At 36.0% G+C, this 20,595-nt stretch overlaps 3 protein-coding genes across 6 annotated transcripts; all 3 read right to left on the reverse strand.

Moving 5' to 3' along the window:
• Positions 1-629: 629 nt before the first annotated feature.
• Positions 630-6,647, reverse strand: LOC116854109 (apolipoprotein D-like). Of its 2 annotated transcripts, none has more exons than XM_032835703.1 (5): positions 6,498-6,647; positions 4,905-5,027; positions 3,258-3,384; positions 2,983-3,078; positions 630-1,937 (listed from the first exon to the last, which is right to left on the reverse strand). In XM_032835703.1, the coding sequence occupies exons 1-5, from the start codon at positions 6,630-6,632 to the stop codon at positions 1,447-1,449; spliced, it is 972 nt and encodes a 323-aa protein (XP_032691594.1). In that variant the 5' UTR covers positions 6,633-6,647; the 3' UTR covers positions 630-1,446. The 2 variants fall into 2 exon arrangements, with proteins under 2 accessions (XP_032691594.1, XP_032691595.1); XM_032835704.1 differs by lacking the exon at positions 6,498-6,647 and adding an exon at positions 6,150-6,221.
• An 819-nt stretch (positions 6,648-7,466) lies between these two features.
• LOC116854110 (cyclin-dependent kinase 1) lies at positions 7,467-9,968 on the reverse strand. Its single transcript, XM_032835705.1, has 4 exons — positions 9,932-9,968; positions 9,137-9,429; positions 8,653-8,972; positions 7,467-8,569 (listed from the first exon to the last, which is right to left on the reverse strand). Exons 1-4 carry the CDS (start codon positions 9,966-9,968, stop codon positions 8,326-8,328), a joined length of 894 nt encoding a protein of 297 aa, XP_032691596.1. The 3' UTR covers positions 7,467-8,325.
• Positions 9,969-12,986: 3,018 nt separating this feature from the next.
• LOC116854127 (arginine/serine-rich coiled-coil protein 2-like) lies at positions 12,987-16,641 on the reverse strand. 3 transcript variants are annotated; one of them, XM_032835732.1, is made up of 6 exons: positions 16,466-16,535; positions 16,009-16,089; positions 15,439-15,496; positions 14,513-14,640; positions 13,645-14,320; positions 12,987-13,547 (listed from the first exon to the last, which is right to left on the reverse strand). In XM_032835732.1, exons 3-6 carry the CDS (start codon positions 15,490-15,492, stop codon positions 13,248-13,250), a joined length of 1,158 nt encoding a protein of 385 aa, XP_032691623.1. In that variant the 5' UTR covers positions 15,493-15,496; positions 16,009-16,089; positions 16,466-16,535; the 3' UTR covers positions 12,987-13,247. The 3 variants fall into 3 exon arrangements, with proteins under 3 accessions (XP_032691623.1, XP_032691620.1, XP_032691622.1); XM_032835729.1 differs by lacking the exon at positions 15,439-15,496 and having other exon boundaries at positions 16,466-16,641; XM_032835731.1 differs by having other exon boundaries at positions 15,439-16,089; positions 16,466-16,544.
• Between the last annotated feature and the right edge of the window lie 3,954 nt (positions 16,642-20,595).

Below are 20,595 nucleotides of genomic sequence, written 5' to 3' on the forward strand. Positions count from 1 at the left end.
CTGATCATATCTTGACAAAATCTATATCTGGCTTTTATCTGAACTTTTTTTTTCCCGGATATCCATATAAATGTCCAAAATGTATCCCAGAGACATCTGAAAGATATCTTATTTGCTTTTTTATCTCTAGAATGTCTTCAAGATGTTCCCCTCATAGCATAAGATCTTGAAAGGATATCTTGGGGACTTGTGTGGATATTTAGAAGTCCTCAGAATATTTTTAGGATATTTATGCGGACATTTAGCAATCCTCTGGATGTCTTTGGGACATCTTTTAAATCTTGTGCTATGTGGATCTAGATATTTGCTGAATATTGATGCCTGAACAATACATAATTGGTTGTCTGTCCAACGGTTGGCCATTACAAATTTAACATTAGCCCAATATTTTGTGTTGCTCAAGTAGGCAATTATCGTTATAATAGATATTTAGAGAGCACTAGAGCTTTCAGTAATCTAATAGATTTAGAGCATAGTGATGGGACATGAAATAATAACGGGGAAAATCAATATAAACCATTAATTATATTCTTGCACAAGAAAGCATATAAACATAATAAATAGACAATTGTATTTAGCAAAAAATTTTATTATATACATCAAGATAGATATTGCTCTAATACATACTATTAAAAAAAATAAATTTTCTTTTATTTTTAATCATTTACAACATAGATGAATAGGACAGCCAGTAGTATAATCCATTTATAAAAATGCCTAAGGGCCGTATTCAGTCTGATTTTATATTTAAACTCGCCTTAAGTTCATCTTCAGTCGCTTGAAAGCAGTACTCATAGACGAATTTTGTATTTAGGATTATCCGAAGTTCATTTTCAGGATATTTCATAAAACAATTGACATAACATTTAAGATCGTCTTATCTTAAATATATCTGACTATGAATAATGATTATGAATAAGGTCTAAAGTCTAAGGGTGCATTCACACCTTGACAGAAAAGCAGAAAGCAAGAAAGTAGAAGCCAATCAGAACTCGTACTGATGGTCAGGTATAACTAATTCTGCTTTTTTCCAAGGTGTGAGTTCTCCATAAAAACGGTTTTACTGGCTACATAGGATCTGAAGATGAACTTAAGACAATTCTAAATATAAAATCCTTGTTATAAATACTGTCTGAAGAGGTTTTATTTATTTTTATTTCTCATGTATTTTTATACATATAAGATGTCTTTGAGAAGCTATCTGGATTCTTTCTTATTGTGATTCTATAGATATGCATTCAAGTACTACATATGTTCTCCAGTACAATAGAAAGTTATACGTGCATCAAAAGAAATATCTTAATGGCCCTATCATCGCTCACTACGTCTATGTCTAATCGTATTAAGATCTACGACTAATGTATAACAGTGAAATAAAAAAGATAAGTCTACGACTAATGTATAACAGTGAAATAAAAAAGATTAACGAAATTGCTCAGGCAGCACTTAAGGGATCCACTCCACCTCGTTAGTTTCGTATTTACCGCCGGTCCTCCTAACATTCGCTGTGACTTCGCTATTCTCATGCGACGTTGATGACGTATGATCGCTTTCTTCGGTTCCGGTTAACTTATGATAAACGTGACTTCCGGTTTGGCTGATCCATTGTACTCCGTCGCCGAGCTTCTCGCCGGCTTTGCGCACCACGTTGCCGATGTTTTCGGAGGTGAAGGTGTTGGGATCGACGTTGATGTCTAGACTGTTGTTTCCACGCGGACAATCTGTCTGCGAGATAATGCTCAGATCGAACGGATCAACGCCGTATTGGCTCAATCTATGGCGTATCTTATCCACCTGGGCCTGATCCAACATCCGAGTCCTCGAGAGGATCGTTGCGCTTTGCCGATGAGCGAACGCCAGCTTCTGGCAGGTGAATATGCCGGCGTAATTATCGTAGTCCGTCATAAACACCACGTGGGATGCGCTTCCGGCCACACCTAAACGTAAAACCTTAATTACGCAACACGGAAGCTTAACTTGTAATTCGTTGCTCGAATGAGAGCCATTAGCGGAGAATACAGGAGTAGTTTTTCGCGAAATTAGAATGTAGGCCACATGCTCTCCAGCTAATGTCCTGTCATTGCAACATACGCAGAGGAAGAAGTTTTGAGAATACGTTTTGAGGCTCCTGGCTACTCTCCGCGGCTGCGTTATTAGATTGTGACGTTAGAGAAGCGAGAAGTGGCACGTTGAAAATTCTTACGTATCATTTTCAAATGAAAAAATATTTGTATAAAAGAACATTTCAGATCGCTGAGTATACTTGTAAAATGTTTTGAAAACTATCCTTTTCCCTTGATAGTCAATAAATGAATGATAGCCGCAAAATGAACGTGGTAGAATCATGGGAAAAGATAAATTAAAAAAGAAGATTGCATGGCTGCGTTCGGAAAAGTCACTCGAGTACTCTCCCTCTCTTTTTATCTCATTCTTGTATTTCGTTCACTCCAACGGCTATCGTCTAATAGTGTGCACACAGTGCGTGTTTTCGAACGCAGCACATGTCATATTAATTTTACGGCTATTTATTGACTGTCAAGGGGACAAAATAATTTTCGGGATATTTTGCAAGAATATTTAAGCGATCAGAAGTATTTTTCCATACAAATATCTCTTCACTTGGAAATAACATGCAGGATTATTTTTATACGAAACAGTCTTCTCTTTCACTTTCTAAGATAAATTAAGTCCGTTCTTTATCGCTGAACTACGCGTACAATATAGATATCCAAAAAACGTCCTAGAGACATTCCAAAGATATCCAGATATCTTTGTATAACGTACATTTTCGAAACTTAAAAAGAAATAAGTATTGCCTTGATGGGAGAAGAAAGAGAAGAAGAAAGCTAAGGCAAACTAATGCAGCTCAGCAGAGAAAACTTATTGTTTCGTAAAAAAAAAAGATGGGAGATAATTTTTCTGATATCTTTCTCCTTCTGAATCTTAATACTATAATGCAAATTGTTTTAACCGAATACTTACTAAGAGGAAAACGGACTTCCATGCGTCCTGGAGTACTAGGTTCCGGTACACTCAGCTCACCGGTATAGTGATATTCGTGCTTCAATGACGTAAGACCTGCACATATGTATCGCACAATTACGGATAATTCATCCCACTTGCTAGACGTTTATCCCATTGACGGGCTTTTATGATCGTCGAATGGGTCCTATGCGTTTGTCGCAGAAGACGAACCGTTTCCCTTCGCTCATTACGTGACTCTCCCCGCGATCGTGTATCGATCTCGATCAACTTACCTAAGATTGGATGATCCGAATCCTGCGTTATGAAGTATTCGCCTGGCTCCTCACCTCGTGTGTAGTTGTAGGTGATACACTTACTGGCCGTTGACGTTTTCTGGACGACGTACCATATACCCAAGAACTGAAAATTTTCATCGATTACCGCCGATTATCATCGAATGAAATCGATTACGCAATTGAGAAATTTTGCTTGAAAAATCCAGAGATCGACAGAAATATATACAAATTTCATTATAATATTACACGACTTTGGTTGAGCTTGTCATTTCTACCAGAAATTTCAATTTCTCACATTTCATCTCATGTAAAAAGTTATCAATTTTGTCAATATTGTTTTATATCGTAACTTACTTTTAACTATTAAATATTATACTAAGTAATTAAATATTTATCTGAATACATGTCTGTATGGAATTTCATCATTTTTTACCAAAAGCTCGATTAGGTTACATAGATTTTTCTTGTCTATAATTCTATCAAATTTTTTAAAATAAGATTATATTTTAGCGAAGCATATCCATACGACACAAACTACTAAAAAACATTTTAAAAACATCAAAAAGATATCCTATTTCTTTTAAACTTCTTTTATATATATTTCAAATATTTTTTAATAATTTGTACTGTTTGGATAACGCAACTCAACTCAAAACTGATATCTACGTGTAGATAATAATAGACACAAATGTATCAGACTTAGGTCCGTATTTTGAATTCTCTCTTAACGATAAATGAGCCTCCCCTAACAGCATATATGTCCAACAAATATCCAGAATATATCCTGAGGAAGTCCTGAAGACATTTCTTCGTCCTCAGGACGTCCTCAGGAGATTTTATGCTATCTGGGTCTAAAAGTGACTCATAGCCAATCAGAAAACTTATAAGCCACTTTTAGAGGCTCATTTATCGTTAAAAGAAAACAGAATACGGGCCAAAATATTTTACAAAATATGTCCTGGAGGGAAAAAAACGTTTGGCTGGATTAACCAAATTTCCGAGACTCATGAATCTTTTCCTTTAGTGTGAAAAAGGAAAAAGCTTTAAAATATATATATGGATATGTCTTTTTTCTTTTTCACTTTTTTCACACTAATATACATTCGAATAAAAGATTCATGATTGCCTCCAAGTACCGCAAAATTATTCACTTTTCATAATTTCCATACTAGAGACAAAAATTATATGATAACTAAGATCGAGTATTATCAATTCCGTGAAATATGATAATTGATTCCGTGAAAAAATTCATAATTAATACCGTAGTGAAATATGAACGAACTAGAAAATTTCAATCGAAGTTACCAAAATCCTGTTCAAGTTAATCAGAAATCTTATTAGTTTAAACAGAATTCTGGTAACCCCAATCCGCATTATTGGTTCGTTTATTTTTCACTAAAAATTTGGTTAAAACATCCAGACTTTTTCTTCGGTGTAAGTCACGTCATCCCACACAGCAGAAATACCCCAAATACATCATAGCGATATCTTAAAGATATCCCTATAATATGTCGCATATCCCAAATATATTTTTAGGATATCTCTATGATATGTTTTGGATGCTGTGTGGGATTAGTCAGCGGTTATTGAGCGGCATCTCGGTATCGCAAATATCCGCGAAGATTATAAACTTATTCATCTTACTCTATTCATTTGAAAACCCTGCATGGGTTCCACGATGGGACAAGAGCCCATATGATACGTATGACCTTGCGCAAAAGCAATGCATGTTGCCAATGCCAAGTACCAGGTCAGGGACTGCATCTTCTGAAAGGAACAAAAGATAAATAGCTTGGACGCAATTCGGATATATTCAGAGACTGTGGTCGTACGATTGTCGGGTTTTCTCGAAATTCGATATGAAATGTCGATATCAATGAGTAAGCATTTACTCCGTAAACACCCAGACAACATAATGTCTAAAATCGGGATATTAGAGATCATCTTTAAGATGGCTTTCAGACGATTTACGTATAAATGTCTTATTATTTATTATTATTATTATTATTATTATTATTATTATTATTTTATTATTTATGCCCCGATTTTAGACATTATGTTGTCTGGACAGTAACTATCAGTAACATAACGTTAATGTTAGTAGTGGAATGTAATTTCTTACTCAATAATGTAATGTTATACAACAGTCGCGTTATATGGCATTGACATTATTGAGTAGAAAATTATATCATTGATGTTATGTTATTGATAATTCGTGTTCACTGAATATTTACGCAACGAATATTATTAAAATAACTGAATATTTCCAAAACGAAACTTAGACGGTAATGCGATTAGAAATGAATTTTTCCTGTGTTTATCAAGTCACATTGTTTAAGAAATGTCGTGTGGAAAATACAATAATTGTAAATTAGGTCAATGCTCGAAGTTTCAAAAACGAAACAAATGCATTACATATAGCATCACAATTCAATGAGAATCTTTGATACAAATGGAAATTAATTTTCGACGCAACAGTAGAGATTTTAACGGAAATAGTGACGTATAGTTTTTTGCAATTTAAATGCAACTTCCTGCTACGTAACAATCTGTGTTTAATGCACCACACTTGGCATGTAAAACGATCGTTAAACTTGCGCGCACAAACGTGATCTTGGATTTCAAGTACAACCGGTGGGACGTGAATCATTCGCATTGACACGCGTCACGGATCAAAGACCTCTGAGTTTGTAATTGTGTGTTCATCTAAATAGCAAATGTGTGCACATCCGTCGTCTTTTCCTCTTATTTTATACAATACTACGACAGAGCTCGTTGATACAAGTGTAAGATTAAAATCGACCCGCACGACCTATTGCTTCGTGTCACAAATATTTTTATTCCCAATACGTGTCTTATTCCAAATCAATAGTCATCTTTTGCTCTCACATAGGAAACTCTATCACTACTACGTGATTCGGAATTTACTTCACGAAAAGAGATCATGTTTTTCTTTTTATCGAAAAGACTATTCTATTTTCATTAAAACTGTCACTCCGTTCAATTATATGTCGCGCAGAAAACAAACAATATTCTTTATTCGAATACACGTAAGGACAAAGCAAGATAATAATAATAATACAAGGTGTACAAAAGAAAAACGAATAGAAATTTAAATAAAGACATAATATATATATGCACTCATTGTAGCTTTATATTGCGAGAATAGAGATAAACGATTTATGTGTTGAGAAAAGAAATTGAAAGCTATATACAAGCTCGAGAATGCGTACTCACTGTAGAAGCTGCTGCTGCCAGTCTATGTGCTCGTGCTATAAACCGAAGTTTCAATGGAGAGACGGACTTTATGTGGCCAGTACCCCACTCTCGAACCAATTGCAGGACACGCATACATTCACCGAGATGTATCATAGCAACTAATACCAAGATGCATAATGTATCGTTCTCCACGAATCAGTCACTACAATGATTCATTTTTCTTTTCCATATATATGATAAATTCAGTATCACGACAAGAAGTATATCTATATACGTCGACGTATATACACTTGGTTTCGACATAGTTTGGACATTATTTTCTCGATATAGTCTGGAATGCAACCAATAGGGCAATGAAACAGCTTAACTTCCGGGAAATAGTGAAAAACAAGTTTTCTCATTGGATCTGCAATTGTGTCTCAAACTGCATCGAGAATGTGTTTAAACCGTGTTGAAACCAAATGTACATCACACATCTCTTTCTCTTAAAAAAAATCTGAGATTATCGTTATTGTAACACTTGGTTGAGTGGATAAGTGCGATGACGCATCGACATACAAGCTACGTAACAATATCAAATATTTCTGAGAATCACTGTGATTCCCTTATATGTAAGATATGAAAGTTCTTCCTTTACTTTTCATGTAATTTGAATGTTAATTCTGTGATAATATGTACATAATAGACCACGATATTTATTGTTCTGTTATGTACACAGTATGATTCAATTTACATGATTCAATTTACATGATTCAAACTTCAATTTAACTTAACTATAATTAACTTTAAACTCAGTCTAAATGGGATTCAAATTAAAACATGGTGTAACAACAGATAATGAACAGTACATTTTATGATTCCACATTTTCTATGCATATTGTTAATCACTGAAATCGTGAAGTTGCAACATTATGAATTTCACTCAAATGTAAATCTTTGTTGTCGATATTCGGGGAGAGTGCATTTCTCAAGGCTTGATTTTATTGCTAGAATAAAAATATTATTTATTTAAAGTGCAAAACATACATTAAGTGCAAACTCTTATAAGCAATGCCATATTCTTCTAAGAATATATGTATTTTGTGCTAAGGCACTTGTAAGTGCAAGGCACTTGTAAGCAATTTGTGATATTTTAATTATCAGTATGTAATAGAATAAATGCATATAATAATAAAATCTTGTTACAAGATATCAATCCTGCCTTATACTATTAGTCCGTTTACAATTATAAACCGTATAAAAGAAAATAAGACGTAAATTAAATTAAGTGGTATAATTACAATTGGTATAATCTATTCGGGAGAATTGATATTTTAAAAATCTTCAAAAAGGATCTTGAAGATATCTTTCATTAAAAAATGTGTTAAAAGATGCATGTGGAATGTTACATGACAAATTGTACAATGAGGTAAGCCAAATTGACAATTAAAACATGAATTTGAATATATATAACGTTAAGGCTCCTGGCCTCTCGCCCTGTTTATCTCTTTTTTTTTAATGATGTCAGAAGCGAGAAAATGTATACTAAAAATTCTTGCAAAATACGTTAAAATAAATATATCCATAAAATAACACTCTCGATCGATTTGTAACAAATTGAACAATTGATTTGTAACAATTAAAACAAATTTGTAAGATATTCCATGCACTCCCCTTTTATTCTAACACAATGCGAGGGGCCAGGAGCCTTAATTAAGGTTACTGAAATGTGAACCAATTAAACACATACTAATGTACGAAATGTGTGACTAAATTACCAATTAAATCTTTTATAAAATAAATCCCGTTCAGGCAATTAAAACTAATCATACAAAATTTTTATTCTTTCGACGTACTTTTGTTTGTTTTATGCAGCTGGTATTTTCAATTTATCTAAATCTTTGAAGTAAGGGTGCAGCAATGCCGCTCGTGCAGATATTCTGTACACAGGATCGTACGTGAGCATAGACTGTAACAAGTCCAGCCCATTTTTGTCCAAGCTCTTCACCTGAGATTCCAAATTATTTGTCATCCAATTCGGAAACGTCGCTTTGTAATCTGATAGCTGTGTGACTCCTGGCCAAATATCTTCTGTAGGTGTTCTCAGTATTCTACAACGTAAACAGCATCATCATTATACAATCCCTCAATGGCAACAATAGTTCTTATTAATGACAATTTATAAAAATCTTACCGAAATATCCTAAACAGTTGATCTATCTCACTGTCTCCTTGGAACAATGGCTTTTTCGTTGTCATCTCTGCAAAAATACATCCAATACTCCACATATCAATTGCGCAGGAATATCTGGTAGCACCAAGGAGAATCTCAGGTGCTCTATACCACAATGTCACTACTTCATGTGTATATATTCTAACTGGGATTCCAAAGGCTCTTCCCAATCCAAAATCTGCTACTTTAATAACTCCAGATTTATCAATAAGCAAATTTTGTGGTTTTAAGTCACGGTGTAATATTCTGCGCTTATGACAAAACAGAATCGCACGTGTGATCTAAAATAATAAGCTTTTGTATTAATGTTACTACACCATCAGTTCTTAGTAGAAATTTCAGAGTATTATAACATTCACAAACATTATAACATGATACTTATATGCATAATGAGACAAGTACAGTATTACTAAAAAAAATAAAGAATCTCTTTATATATACAAACCTGAAATAAATATGACTTGACCATATCTGGTTCCATTAACTTGTTGCCTAAAGTATCCATATATTTCTTCAGATCCATAGTCAAATACTCAAAAATAAGATATAGTTTTGATTCTTCCATCAATACATCAATTAAACTCACAATATTTGGATGACTCAATTCTTTAAGTAGTGAAATTTCTCTGATAGCGGTTGATGGTATTCCCTCATCATCGCTTTCTAAGCGAATTTTCTTCATAGCTACAATTTCTCCAGTTTTTTTATGTTTTCCTTTATATACTACTCCATATGTACCTAAGGAATATTTTAATCTGAAGATACTATACTATGTTTATATGATTAATTAAATTGTCTACTAATAAGACCTATGTAAAGATGTAACCAAATATTTTTCTTTTCTTTGAATACATTACCATATCTTTCTCAAGGATATTTGTGGCTATTTAATAAATCCTCTTTTAAAAATATAACCATATTAAAGATATAACTAAATATATTTTTTCTTTAATCATGCATGATAAGAAACAAATTCACAAAATATCAATTTATTAAAAATATTTATAATGTTATAAATATACAAGAACAAGCATAATCTACAAGAACTAGGTGCATGATAGGAAGGAAGAATGTGTTTTTCAATTATAAATATATCATAGATAATTATGTACACAATTTGTGTGGCTATATAACATTAATTAATGCTGAAAAGATCAATATCATTTAATTTTACACAGTACAACATAGGTAATTAACAACAAAATTATTATAGATTATTATTGTTCCCATGTGCTCTTACCTTCTCCGATTTTTTCAATTTTTATGAAATTCTCCATTGTGCGTAAATAAATATATATCGTTTAACTAGTATGTTAAACAAAACGCTGTACGACCTTTATGAACAAGGCTACTCCTCACGTCTCACAAACCTCGTAGAACGTCCTCCATCATGTAACGAATAATTTGAAATCAAACGCTACGCCATTTTTGCTCTGTTCTTTTTAGCTGCACTGCTGAACTGGTGCAATAAGTTGGTCTGTTCTTTTTAGCTACATTGCTGAACTAGTGCAATAATGGCTCCTGTACACAGGAGTAATGCTTGCCGCGCGGCGGAAGTTCGCGCGACAGCCAATCAATATATTGCTTTCCGTAATAACCTTCTAGCTCTTACGGAAAAACAACATATTGATTGGCTGTCGCGCGGATTTCTGCCGCGCGGCAAGTATTACCACGTCCTGTGTGCAGGAGCTATTAGATTGATATTACATGTGACGTACGACAAGCTTTTTCTATACATTCATTAGTTGACGAGAACAGAGAACCTGGAAATATTCTATTCGCCAACCAATAAACGTATTTGAAAAGCTTGTTGTACAACACATGTAATATCAACCATAGACTTCGGCTGCGTTTGAGGAGGAGATGCTATTTAGCGCTATAAGCGTTCTTTGTTCTTGTTCAACTTTCAGGAATAACAAGGACAGAGCACACTCATGGTGCGGTCACACGGGATGGAACGTATGCGCAATGCGGAATTGACGGAACGTAGTCTCGTAGGTTTAATCATACCATAAAATAGCTGCGCAGTAAAAATTACATATACGCAAAAATTTCAAGAATAGGGGCCCAACAATGTTGTAACAAATCGAAGTTTTGTGTAAGAATATATCCACAATATCCACATTTTTTATCCTATACAAGAATAAACAATTATAATTTTACACTTTCAAATGATGTCGATTTTTATTATTCTTAACAATATTAAATATTATTCTCACAGATTCTCTGTTGCACATTCGGTATTTTCATCTTCTTCGCTATAAACTCTCCTTCTTTCAAACACTTATCAGTTACCCGCTGCATCACTTACGAACATATACATTAGGCTGCGTTCAGATTTCTTACCCGGGTGCACTCTAATACAAGAAGTGCTATAGTGTATGTAACATATACTATAGTGTTTCTAGTAACAGAGTGCACCCGGGAAGGGAATCTGAACTCACCCTTATAGGTTATAAGTAATTCCGTCCAATCCATGCAGATAGAATATAAACTTGCGGATCGACTTAGACGGAACAAACGTAAAACAGGTTGAGCCAATCACGAGCGTTCCGCCCATTCCGCATACGTTCCGTTCCATGTGATCGCACCATTATTTGTCTGATAATTTGACAAGCGCAAACGACACGAAGTAAGCCGCAGCCCACATGAAATGAGTTAAGCGAGAGAACCAATCAGCATCGCGGAAAAGCGACAACAATTAAATCTTTTATGGCTCCTGCACACAGGACGCGATAATGCTTGCCACGCGGCGGAAGATCGCGTAACAGTCAATCAATATGTTGTTTTTCCGTAAGAGCTAGAAGGTTATTACGGAAAGCAGCATATTGATTGGCTGTCGCGCGAACTTCCGCGCGGCAAGCATTACCGCGTCCTGTGTGCAAGAACCATTAGGTCCGGTTGCACCAACGTTTTTATTTTAAACGAGGCATAAATATGTGTCTGTCTTTATTTATTTAGAAAGAAAGATAAAGATAGATATATATTTAAGTTTCGCTTAAAGCCAAAATAATGTTGGTGCAACCAGACCTTATGGCTCCTGCACACAGAATGCGGCAACGCTTGCCGCGCGGCGGAAGTACGCGCAACAGCCAATCAATATGCTGCTTTCCGTAATAACTTTCTAGCTTTTACGGAAAAACGACATATTGATTGGCTGTCGCGCAGACTTCCGTCGCGCGGCAAGCATTACCGCGTCCTGTGTGCAGAAGCCATTAGGTTTCTACATTAGTTGCAAATCGCAAAATCGTAAAAAAATTTACCAATCACAATCGATCATTCTTCTTACGACCAAAGAAGAGTTAACTGTGATTGACAATTTTCTTGTGACCTTGAGACTTGCAACTAATGTAGAACGACTTTTACATGCCTTTTTTTAGAGTGGATAGAAAATAGGACCCCTAGAGCCCTATTATATTCCCATAGGGAATAGGGCCCCAGAATAAGTCTGCAGGAATTATACTAGAGACATCTGGCGGAAAGCCGCAAACTATGCAAACGTAGAAAAAAAATTGTGGCTAAAATGCAGAAAGAATGGTTTCATAATTGCAATATTTGTAATCAGGATAAACGTCCGCAGGTCGGTACAGAGCGATTTTTGGGAAAAAAGATTGAAATAAATATCGAATAAATTATTTGAATAAATATTCGACGCGGGTGCAGTATTGAGCTCACATTTTAATGTTATGAATTTATAAAAGGCCAACTGCAAAATCGGGCTCTGTACCAACCTCGATAATAATGCAAAGAGCAAATAAAAAATTGTTTGGTCGCCAAACGTAACGTCTGTGAAGCATATTTTTTATCCGTGTAGATACCAAGTTGAGCTGCACTTTAATGCTGTCAGCTCGATCCAATTTTCCTGTCATGCGTTCGCGCAAACAATGCACTTATGTAGGACGTACGTATGGACACACACACAGATGGCAATGCTTCGCGCTTTCATCGCATGAGGTCTCCAAACGCAATTCAGGATTTACGACTCCTGCAGACCCTTAACATTGCTATATAAACGTAGTCATTAACCTTTGGAGGACCAGAAGCCAATATATCGGCGCGACGGCGGTGTCAGCTTCTTCCCCATTCGACCCAATGATATTGATAAAAAAGTTCTAACTGTTAAAATAAAAAAGTCGATAAAAAAAAAGCCGGTCCTCAGAAGGTTAACGAGTTACAAAATCATACTGCAATAAAAGTTGCTTTAAAATTGTTGTAAAATTCACGGACTTGATTGGGGAATTGAAATTTGAAGCGAACTGGATTTCGCTGTAATAAATGTAAACTACGCGCACGTATTCGAGCTTTCTAGATAATCTTAATAAATTTATTTTTAGTGCTTACAACAAAAACACAAATTTTATCGTGAACTTTGAAAACTAAATTAACTATATTTCACTATCGCCTTGTAGGATGACTTGAATGGCTTAGAAATAAATCATTATCAGTTGAAATAATCGAGTCTACCAGATCGCCTATGTTGAACGTAACTACATTTCTTACACTCAACATATCGGTATTAAATGAGTAGTGCGGAGGAGTGGAGATTTCTACGCGCTTTACCGTGGAAATTGATAACCACCAGTAGCGTAACCTAACCCAACACCACGTTGAGTATGAGTTGTAGCACGAGCCACTTCATATTGTTGTTCCATATTATTGAACATCTCCTCCTGTTTTTTTAGAATATCCGGTTTGGTTCCTACCGTCGGCACACTGGGCATATCGCCTTTTATACCCATCAAACGCTTAAACTTCGCAGTTACCTTTCCATCTTGATCATGCGTGAAAGTTGTACCCATCCACGTATTGGCAGTGGAAGCAGTGGCTGACGTACTATTACCATCATCTTGTTTTGACTACAAAGAAAATACAGCAATAAAGTTGCAAGTACAGATTGCGAGCATTACTGAACAATACTAATCACTGTTACTATACTCAATGTCATTGTGTCACCTTATTTGCCCATAACAGCTTCCTCTTCTGGATCTGCTCCGCGTACTTGCCCTGTGTTGCCGTCGCCAGCGGATTGTAATAGTTCTGCTCGGTCTGCAGACCGAGCGTTGTACAATCACCCTCGGGTGGCTTTAATTCTATTCCCAATTTCTCTAATTGCGCCAACTTATTCCGTCCTTTCTCCTCCCGGTAACTCATCGTCCTGAATGGCGGTGGCGCGCGATCCCTCGATCGTGACCTCGACCGCGCACGATCCTTCTCCTTGTGATAACTCGAACGCTCGTCTCGGTGTCGATCCTTCGACCGGTCGTCTCTGGAATGCCGTCGATCTCGCTCTCTGTCACGATCCCTGCGTCGGTCCCTCTCGCGATTGCGATCCCTCCTGTCGTCCCTGTAATGATGATCCTTGTCGCTTCTCTCTCTATCGTCGCTCTTCTCATCCTTAGACGATCCGACTGACTTTCGCTTGTCATCGTCTCGTGATTTCCTATCGTCGTCTCGACTTCTTTTCGAATCCCTGCTATCTCTATGACTGCTATCACGTTGTTTCCGGTCATCGTACGATGAGCGGCGACCTCCTTTGTCGGATACATGACGACTACTACTACTACGTTCGCTTCGGTCACTTCGCTTATGGTCGTCTTTCGAGCTCGTATGGTTCTCATGATCGGTTCGCCTGTAAAACGATTACGTTCTGCAGGGGTATACCACACAGATGCGTATTATTATTATGTATATAACAGGTGTATAATTTGATGTAATTTTTATAGAGAAAATAAATTATACTACGATTTTTTTTCTACGAAATTTCTATAGAAATATTGCTAGCACCTGTATCACATACATATCTATTAGCAAACCAGCCTACCTCTGGTCTGACGGAGATGATAAGGACCGAGACGACTCTGTTCTTGAAGTGAAGGTAGACTGCGTTACTGAGGGACTGTTCACGCGTTCGCTACTGGATTCCCTGGAGGAATTGTTGTTATTGCTCTCCTAGAGAAGAGAAAAATTATCAACTTCAATATGATTTCCTCGCATATTCCGCTAAGTATAGAAATAGCTCTTAATTCCTACCGCAAAAGCTATTTCAAGATACAGAACTTCAATAACACGTAAAGTAGTTGAGTTTCTCGAGAGTAAACAATATCGCACATACATCGTAAGAGCTTGTATTTCACAAATTTACAGAACACTCTAACATTAAGAGGTAACACATCAAGTACTCAAGTAATTTCTCTCTACAGATCGGAAATTCGTTTTCTCGCATCCTTGGTTGTACTTGATACAAAAGTCCGGCGACACGCAAATCTTCGCGTGTTGCTAGATTTTATCATAAATCATGTATAAGGGAAAACGTCTAGTAGCTGGCACTCGTGACAGCACTCGCTATTTTTCGGCACTCTTGCCCGAATTTGATCAAACATTAAGGCGAGTATAACGGAATTTATTAATTATTTATTATTATTCATTTACTAGTTTTCTTTCAAATCTCCATACACTTTAATATTCGATAATATCCGCACTAGAATGCCAAAGACTGATGGAATGCCGACTGCTGGATATTTTCCCTTTTGCATGTTTGTATTGTTAATTACCAGTAGGTAAAGTGGAACCAACATACGAAACAACTGTGTGTCGCAAGAAAGAGAGAGAGCGAGAGAGAGGAATATGAGGGCCCTTGACGTCAATCTGCTTCCGCAGTTAGTATCATCCGACTATATTTGTACTTGTGGTTTCTTTTTGATGGTGATGTTTTGTTAGTGTTACCTTCTGCCAGCTTCCTCTACTCACCTCTATCTTCTGAATAGGACTTGGGGGTAGTCTTGAAAGACCCTCACACAGCATAGACCTTGCCGAGATGCGTAGATATTGTATCATGTATTACCAACAGAGCTACGTGTTAATATTGTCTCACGAAATGGCACTATTCCCATTTACTTATTATTTAAATTTTAATTATGTCAATGAGATAGCCTGATTATATCCCGCGTTCGGTAAGGTTTCAAGGTCTTGTCTTATTCATTGTCTTAACTGCAAATATACTGGAGGCCAATTTTACCCAGCTTCCAATTCGCCGATAAACTCAACGGTGTGCCATGTGATAATCGGATCAGAGATATTGTCAATACTATAAGCATAGTGCCTCTGCCTCTTGCAGACTGCATTTGTTTATTACTTCAATTGATGATTATTTACTGACATGACCTTGCAAAACCAGATACTAGTCCCTTTATGTATCAGGCCTAAGACTTTGCATGTACATACAGCACCCATAAAGTCACAGCGGTATCTTCTTAGGCTTTGTCCGAATGTTTCGTACTTAATGCTAAGTAAGGATCATGATGTATGCTTTTGCCATACCTCACTCATATCCATTTGCACTGGGTCGTAGTTGGCATCACTGGCCCTCCTGCTGGTCTCTTCATGCTCTTGAAGAGGTGTCTTGAAAAGAGAGCATAGACAAAGATATAAAATATGAAGGAAGCACAAATCAACTTACTAGTCACAAAAACAGTGGGACAAATTATATCTTCATTTTGTTTTCGTACATTATACGATCTATAAACATTACTAAGAATTAATTGCATACAACATAAATCTCGATGGGATAGAGAAATATTTTTCGGAATGAACAACGCGCGTCTTCGATACTACGAATCCACAAAAGTTGCGGAATTACATCCATCGAATAAGTACGCATAGAGGAGCCATGTTGAAGCGGTATACATCGCTATTCTGAGGCGTCCCGAATGGTGACGAACGAGAGTGCATCTGGGTCGTCAGGAACGCAGTTTGCTCGTTCTTCACGATTACTCACCTTCGCATCGTCCGAGTTGTTACTGTTGTCGCCGTCACTGGCGTAATTTGCCAAAGAATCCATGGTGGCATATGCACAATCAATCTGACTAACTAGCACTAACTGTCGAGAGAAGCGATATCGTCGAGAGAAGCAATAGCGCTGTTGCGGCGTGTCGATCCTAATTCGTTTGGCTCATGCGCGCACGCGCACTTCGCCATTGGTCGAGCGCCCTCGAATAGTCGAGCCACCGACGAGATAATTAAAGACTAAAGTTGACCTTATAGGATTTAGGCCCAGAGGGCCTTATTTTCGACAAATATCGTATACGATATTTTTCGAGAATAAGTTCCCCAATTTACGATTAAACTTTTGGAACTGAACCTTAGGGCCGATTGTTTCAACTTCTTGGTAAGCTATCTGACAATTAAATCATGTGTCTGTCTCTATCCAATTTGAAGAAAAACGAAGATAGACATATGATTTAACTCTCAGGTAGCTTACGAAGAAGTTGGAACAATCGGCCCTTAGTGTAATAGAAAATTTCGCTATTTAATAATCTTCTGTAGGTAAATTTGTCGATAAATTTGCATAAAATCTCAACATAAAACTAGAAATGTGTACAGTTTCATAAAAATATCTAATATATTTTATTGTAAGTTTGCATACATACGCACACATAATAAATATTGAGCTAGTTATAAATTATTGTAAATTAATACTCCATTACACACTGAATGTTCAAATATTTATATCCAATAACTAAAAATGATCGATAATATTATTCTTTTTGAATTACCTCTCAGACAGGACAAAATATCTATAAAATGTTTTTAAAATATTTTTCTTTATAAAATAAAGATTGATATATTAAAAAAATTATAATAAATATATGAAAATAATTTTCATAAATATTTGAGAAAATGTTTTCAATTTACGTTATAAACATTTAAAGATAAATTTGTTGAAATTTATCTATTTGAATAATCCATAAAATCTAATGTTGATATTATTTCGTTTAAATATTAAAAAATTTGAAACTTCATATTTTTTACGTTGCTGCATTCATATGTGTGGCTCCGCGTGGTTTCAGATTTTGTGTCATCCATCCTTTACTTAGTGCGCCGAACGTTTGCTTAATTTCTATGATCTTTTACCTTCTGCTCAGGTTCACAACAGGTATAAGCTTTTACTCTTTTATGTTTTTAGATTGTGTGGCGTAATTTTCAACTGAAAACATTTTCCACTGCTACCTGAAGTCATAATCTCTAAATTTTAAGCGAGTTGGCCAGATTCCAACTGCGTTAAAGCAGCACAAAAACGCTTTTCATCAGAAACTAATATTAATATCCTCACTTCTAGATTTCAGAGAGACTTCGAATAGGATTCGTTGGGAAGTTGAGTTTTTCTTGCATCTGACTAAGGCGTAATCATGTAAGATTAATTAATCAAGTGGGGTGCAAAAGTGGTATGTTGTTCACATTGGCTTCGCAAAATATCCGTAATTCGTATCTCTACTCTGAATAAAGCTAAACTGATGTTCGTATCGATCTGCGTTCTGTAGATCTCTTGTCACGAAAGAGAAGAGAGAGAGAGAGAGAGGGGGGGGGGGAGAGAGAAAGATCTCAATGCCACATGCTGCCTCGTTTAATCTATTATAACTTTTGGAGCGTTATCTCGATAACGCATAATGCTACGTAAATGCAAATTCCACGACACGTTACTTATTTCGATTAAATTATCGTCACTGATATTGCGATTGCTTATGTCTGATAACTAGTCAGTTCTATATTGATATTAGAAAATCTAAAAATTTGTAATTCGTTTTTAATAATTTGAAAAATAGAGAAATCCGAATTTAATTTTATTCAATATTTTTTCCGCCGATTCGTTCCGACATAATTGATTTTCTTAGAAATTGCGAATATATTCGCACGTATCGGGTTGCCATCATGCCAATGTAAGTATATCGAAGGGGTTAACGAGCGTTCCCTCCGCGCCAGGAAAATCCAATCGGGCGACAGTATAAAAATAACGTACTTTTTCCACATAACTTTGAGAGACTGTGCGACACATGCCTTTACACTTTCTCACCGCTAGCATCCTCGGTCGTTATAATGTAATTGTAATTTACGATCAAGAAAAGGTAGGAGATTAAAAAAGCAGATGGATAGACGTATATCGTCTAGCATATGGATGATAGTGAGAAAACATTAATGAACGATCTGCAAGGTTTAAACACGCGATGCTTCTTACTTCCCTTCGCTTGAAAGATATTATTAGTTATGGTCTGGTAGATTGTAGTCTCTCACATATTGTTTCTTATTTTTTTTTTTTTACATTCCGAGCGTCTGCTTTCGCAGTGATCCTGCTATAGCTCGATTATATCAATATTAATCGGCATTAATCGCATTTAGCAAACAGAAGTGTCCATTGTTATCCAAAACATTATAATTTAAGATGAAATAGAAAATCGATCAGAATAGAAATCGCTATTAATTAGTATTGATTTCAGTCAAATTATATCACAGCTGGGAGTGTCTCTGGAGAAACCAGGACACTTGACCGATATGACCAAGAGATCATGATTACATATCGTAAATCGAGGGAAGTTATATATTTGATTGAGGACATCAGGGATATAAGTAATTGGAGGACTGATGCAAAGGGGTTCAGTGACTCTCAGACCCGGGACGTTGTAACGATTCGCGCAAAACATCACGACAAGGAGAAGCTCCTGCGAGAGAGGAGGAACGTCACAGACACGAGCGAGAAAAGTGCGCGAAGCTAGAGACGAAGTGTATACATATATACATACAGTTATTTCTATAAACACTCGTGCATTTACTTCTAAAGTCGTTACTTTACCCTGAAAAATTATTTGAAACATAATAAACGAATCTTTTTATCTTAATTATTTATATGGAAAGAATTTTATAGTAAATATTATTATAGAATTTGATAACCGAGAAATAGACATTCTATAATAATTTATAATCCTTTCTTTTTTCATATGTGTAGTAAAATTGCATAAATATGCAATGCATAAAATATGCATAATAAAATTTGTGAAAAGAATTTATGAAAATACTATATTTCTTTCATGTATACTGCTACGATTTTATACTTAAATTACTTATTTAAACTATCCAGATAGTACAGAGAATTTAAAAAAAATTAGAAAAAAATTCAGTTGTGTCACCAATTCTGAGTTCATTTTCAAATGTAAAAAGAATTCTTCAGAGTTCAGTTCAGTGAAAAGAATTCTTTTTGCACCTAAAAATGAACTCAGAATTGGTAACATATGACTGAATTCTTTTTGAATTTTCTGTGCTATCTGAGTATCTATGCTTATTTAAATTATATATGTTTTATTTTAACTTATTTTAACTATCTATCTACATTGTATATACTAAAATGCGTTTATTTAGTACAGCGTCCAGTTTCTTCCATTGTTGAGTATGCTTGGCAGCGTTGAGGTATACTCTCAACGAGATTTCCCGCTACTATCTCGGGTCACGACTTCCATATTGTGCGAAGCTGATATGACAATTGTTTCAAAGTGAAAACTCGTTTTTCCGGAAGCTTTATCTTCATGGTTGTCTATATATTCTCAATTGAACTAGCGTTAGAATACTGTCAATGCTAATCCATTGCAATGATGCCGTTTTCACGTTCCCATTCCGTACATGTCCGGCTTCCGCACTTCGTACGACTATCGTGTAGGCACTAATGAAGCTGAGACATAGCTTTCAAAACATTTTAACTTAACGTATTACCAACCTTGTCGCATGAAAATGTTGCATACTAGATACCAACTGTTGAAATTATTGCATACACGTTCTTGTGCCACTGACTGTTATGTGACATAAAAACTGCTTCATGTCGTTGGAAATGTATTTTGTAGTGAAACATTCTAGGGGGGAAGTATTCTCTAACCTAGGAGGAAATTAGAATAATAATACCACAGATCAGGACAAATAAGTATTTTAATGCGCGACATCGCATGAGAGAATTATTACCGTTTCGAGGCAATTCGTCATGAAGCGATAAACACGAACGTCGAAGTGGCGCGAGATCTCCGAATATTAATGGGAGTAACTGTACGTACACGGGGAACGCTCGCATCGACGCCGTGCCGAGCTGCGCCG

The sequence above is a fragment of the Odontomachus brunneus genome, unplaced genomic scaffold, assembly GCF_010583005.1.
Source record: "Odontomachus brunneus isolate Ranch 3 - 2012 unplaced genomic scaffold, Obru_v1 Obru_scaffold_008, whole genome shotgun sequence".
NCBI classification, from domain to species: Eukaryota; Metazoa; Arthropoda; class Insecta; order Hymenoptera; family Formicidae; genus Odontomachus; species Odontomachus brunneus.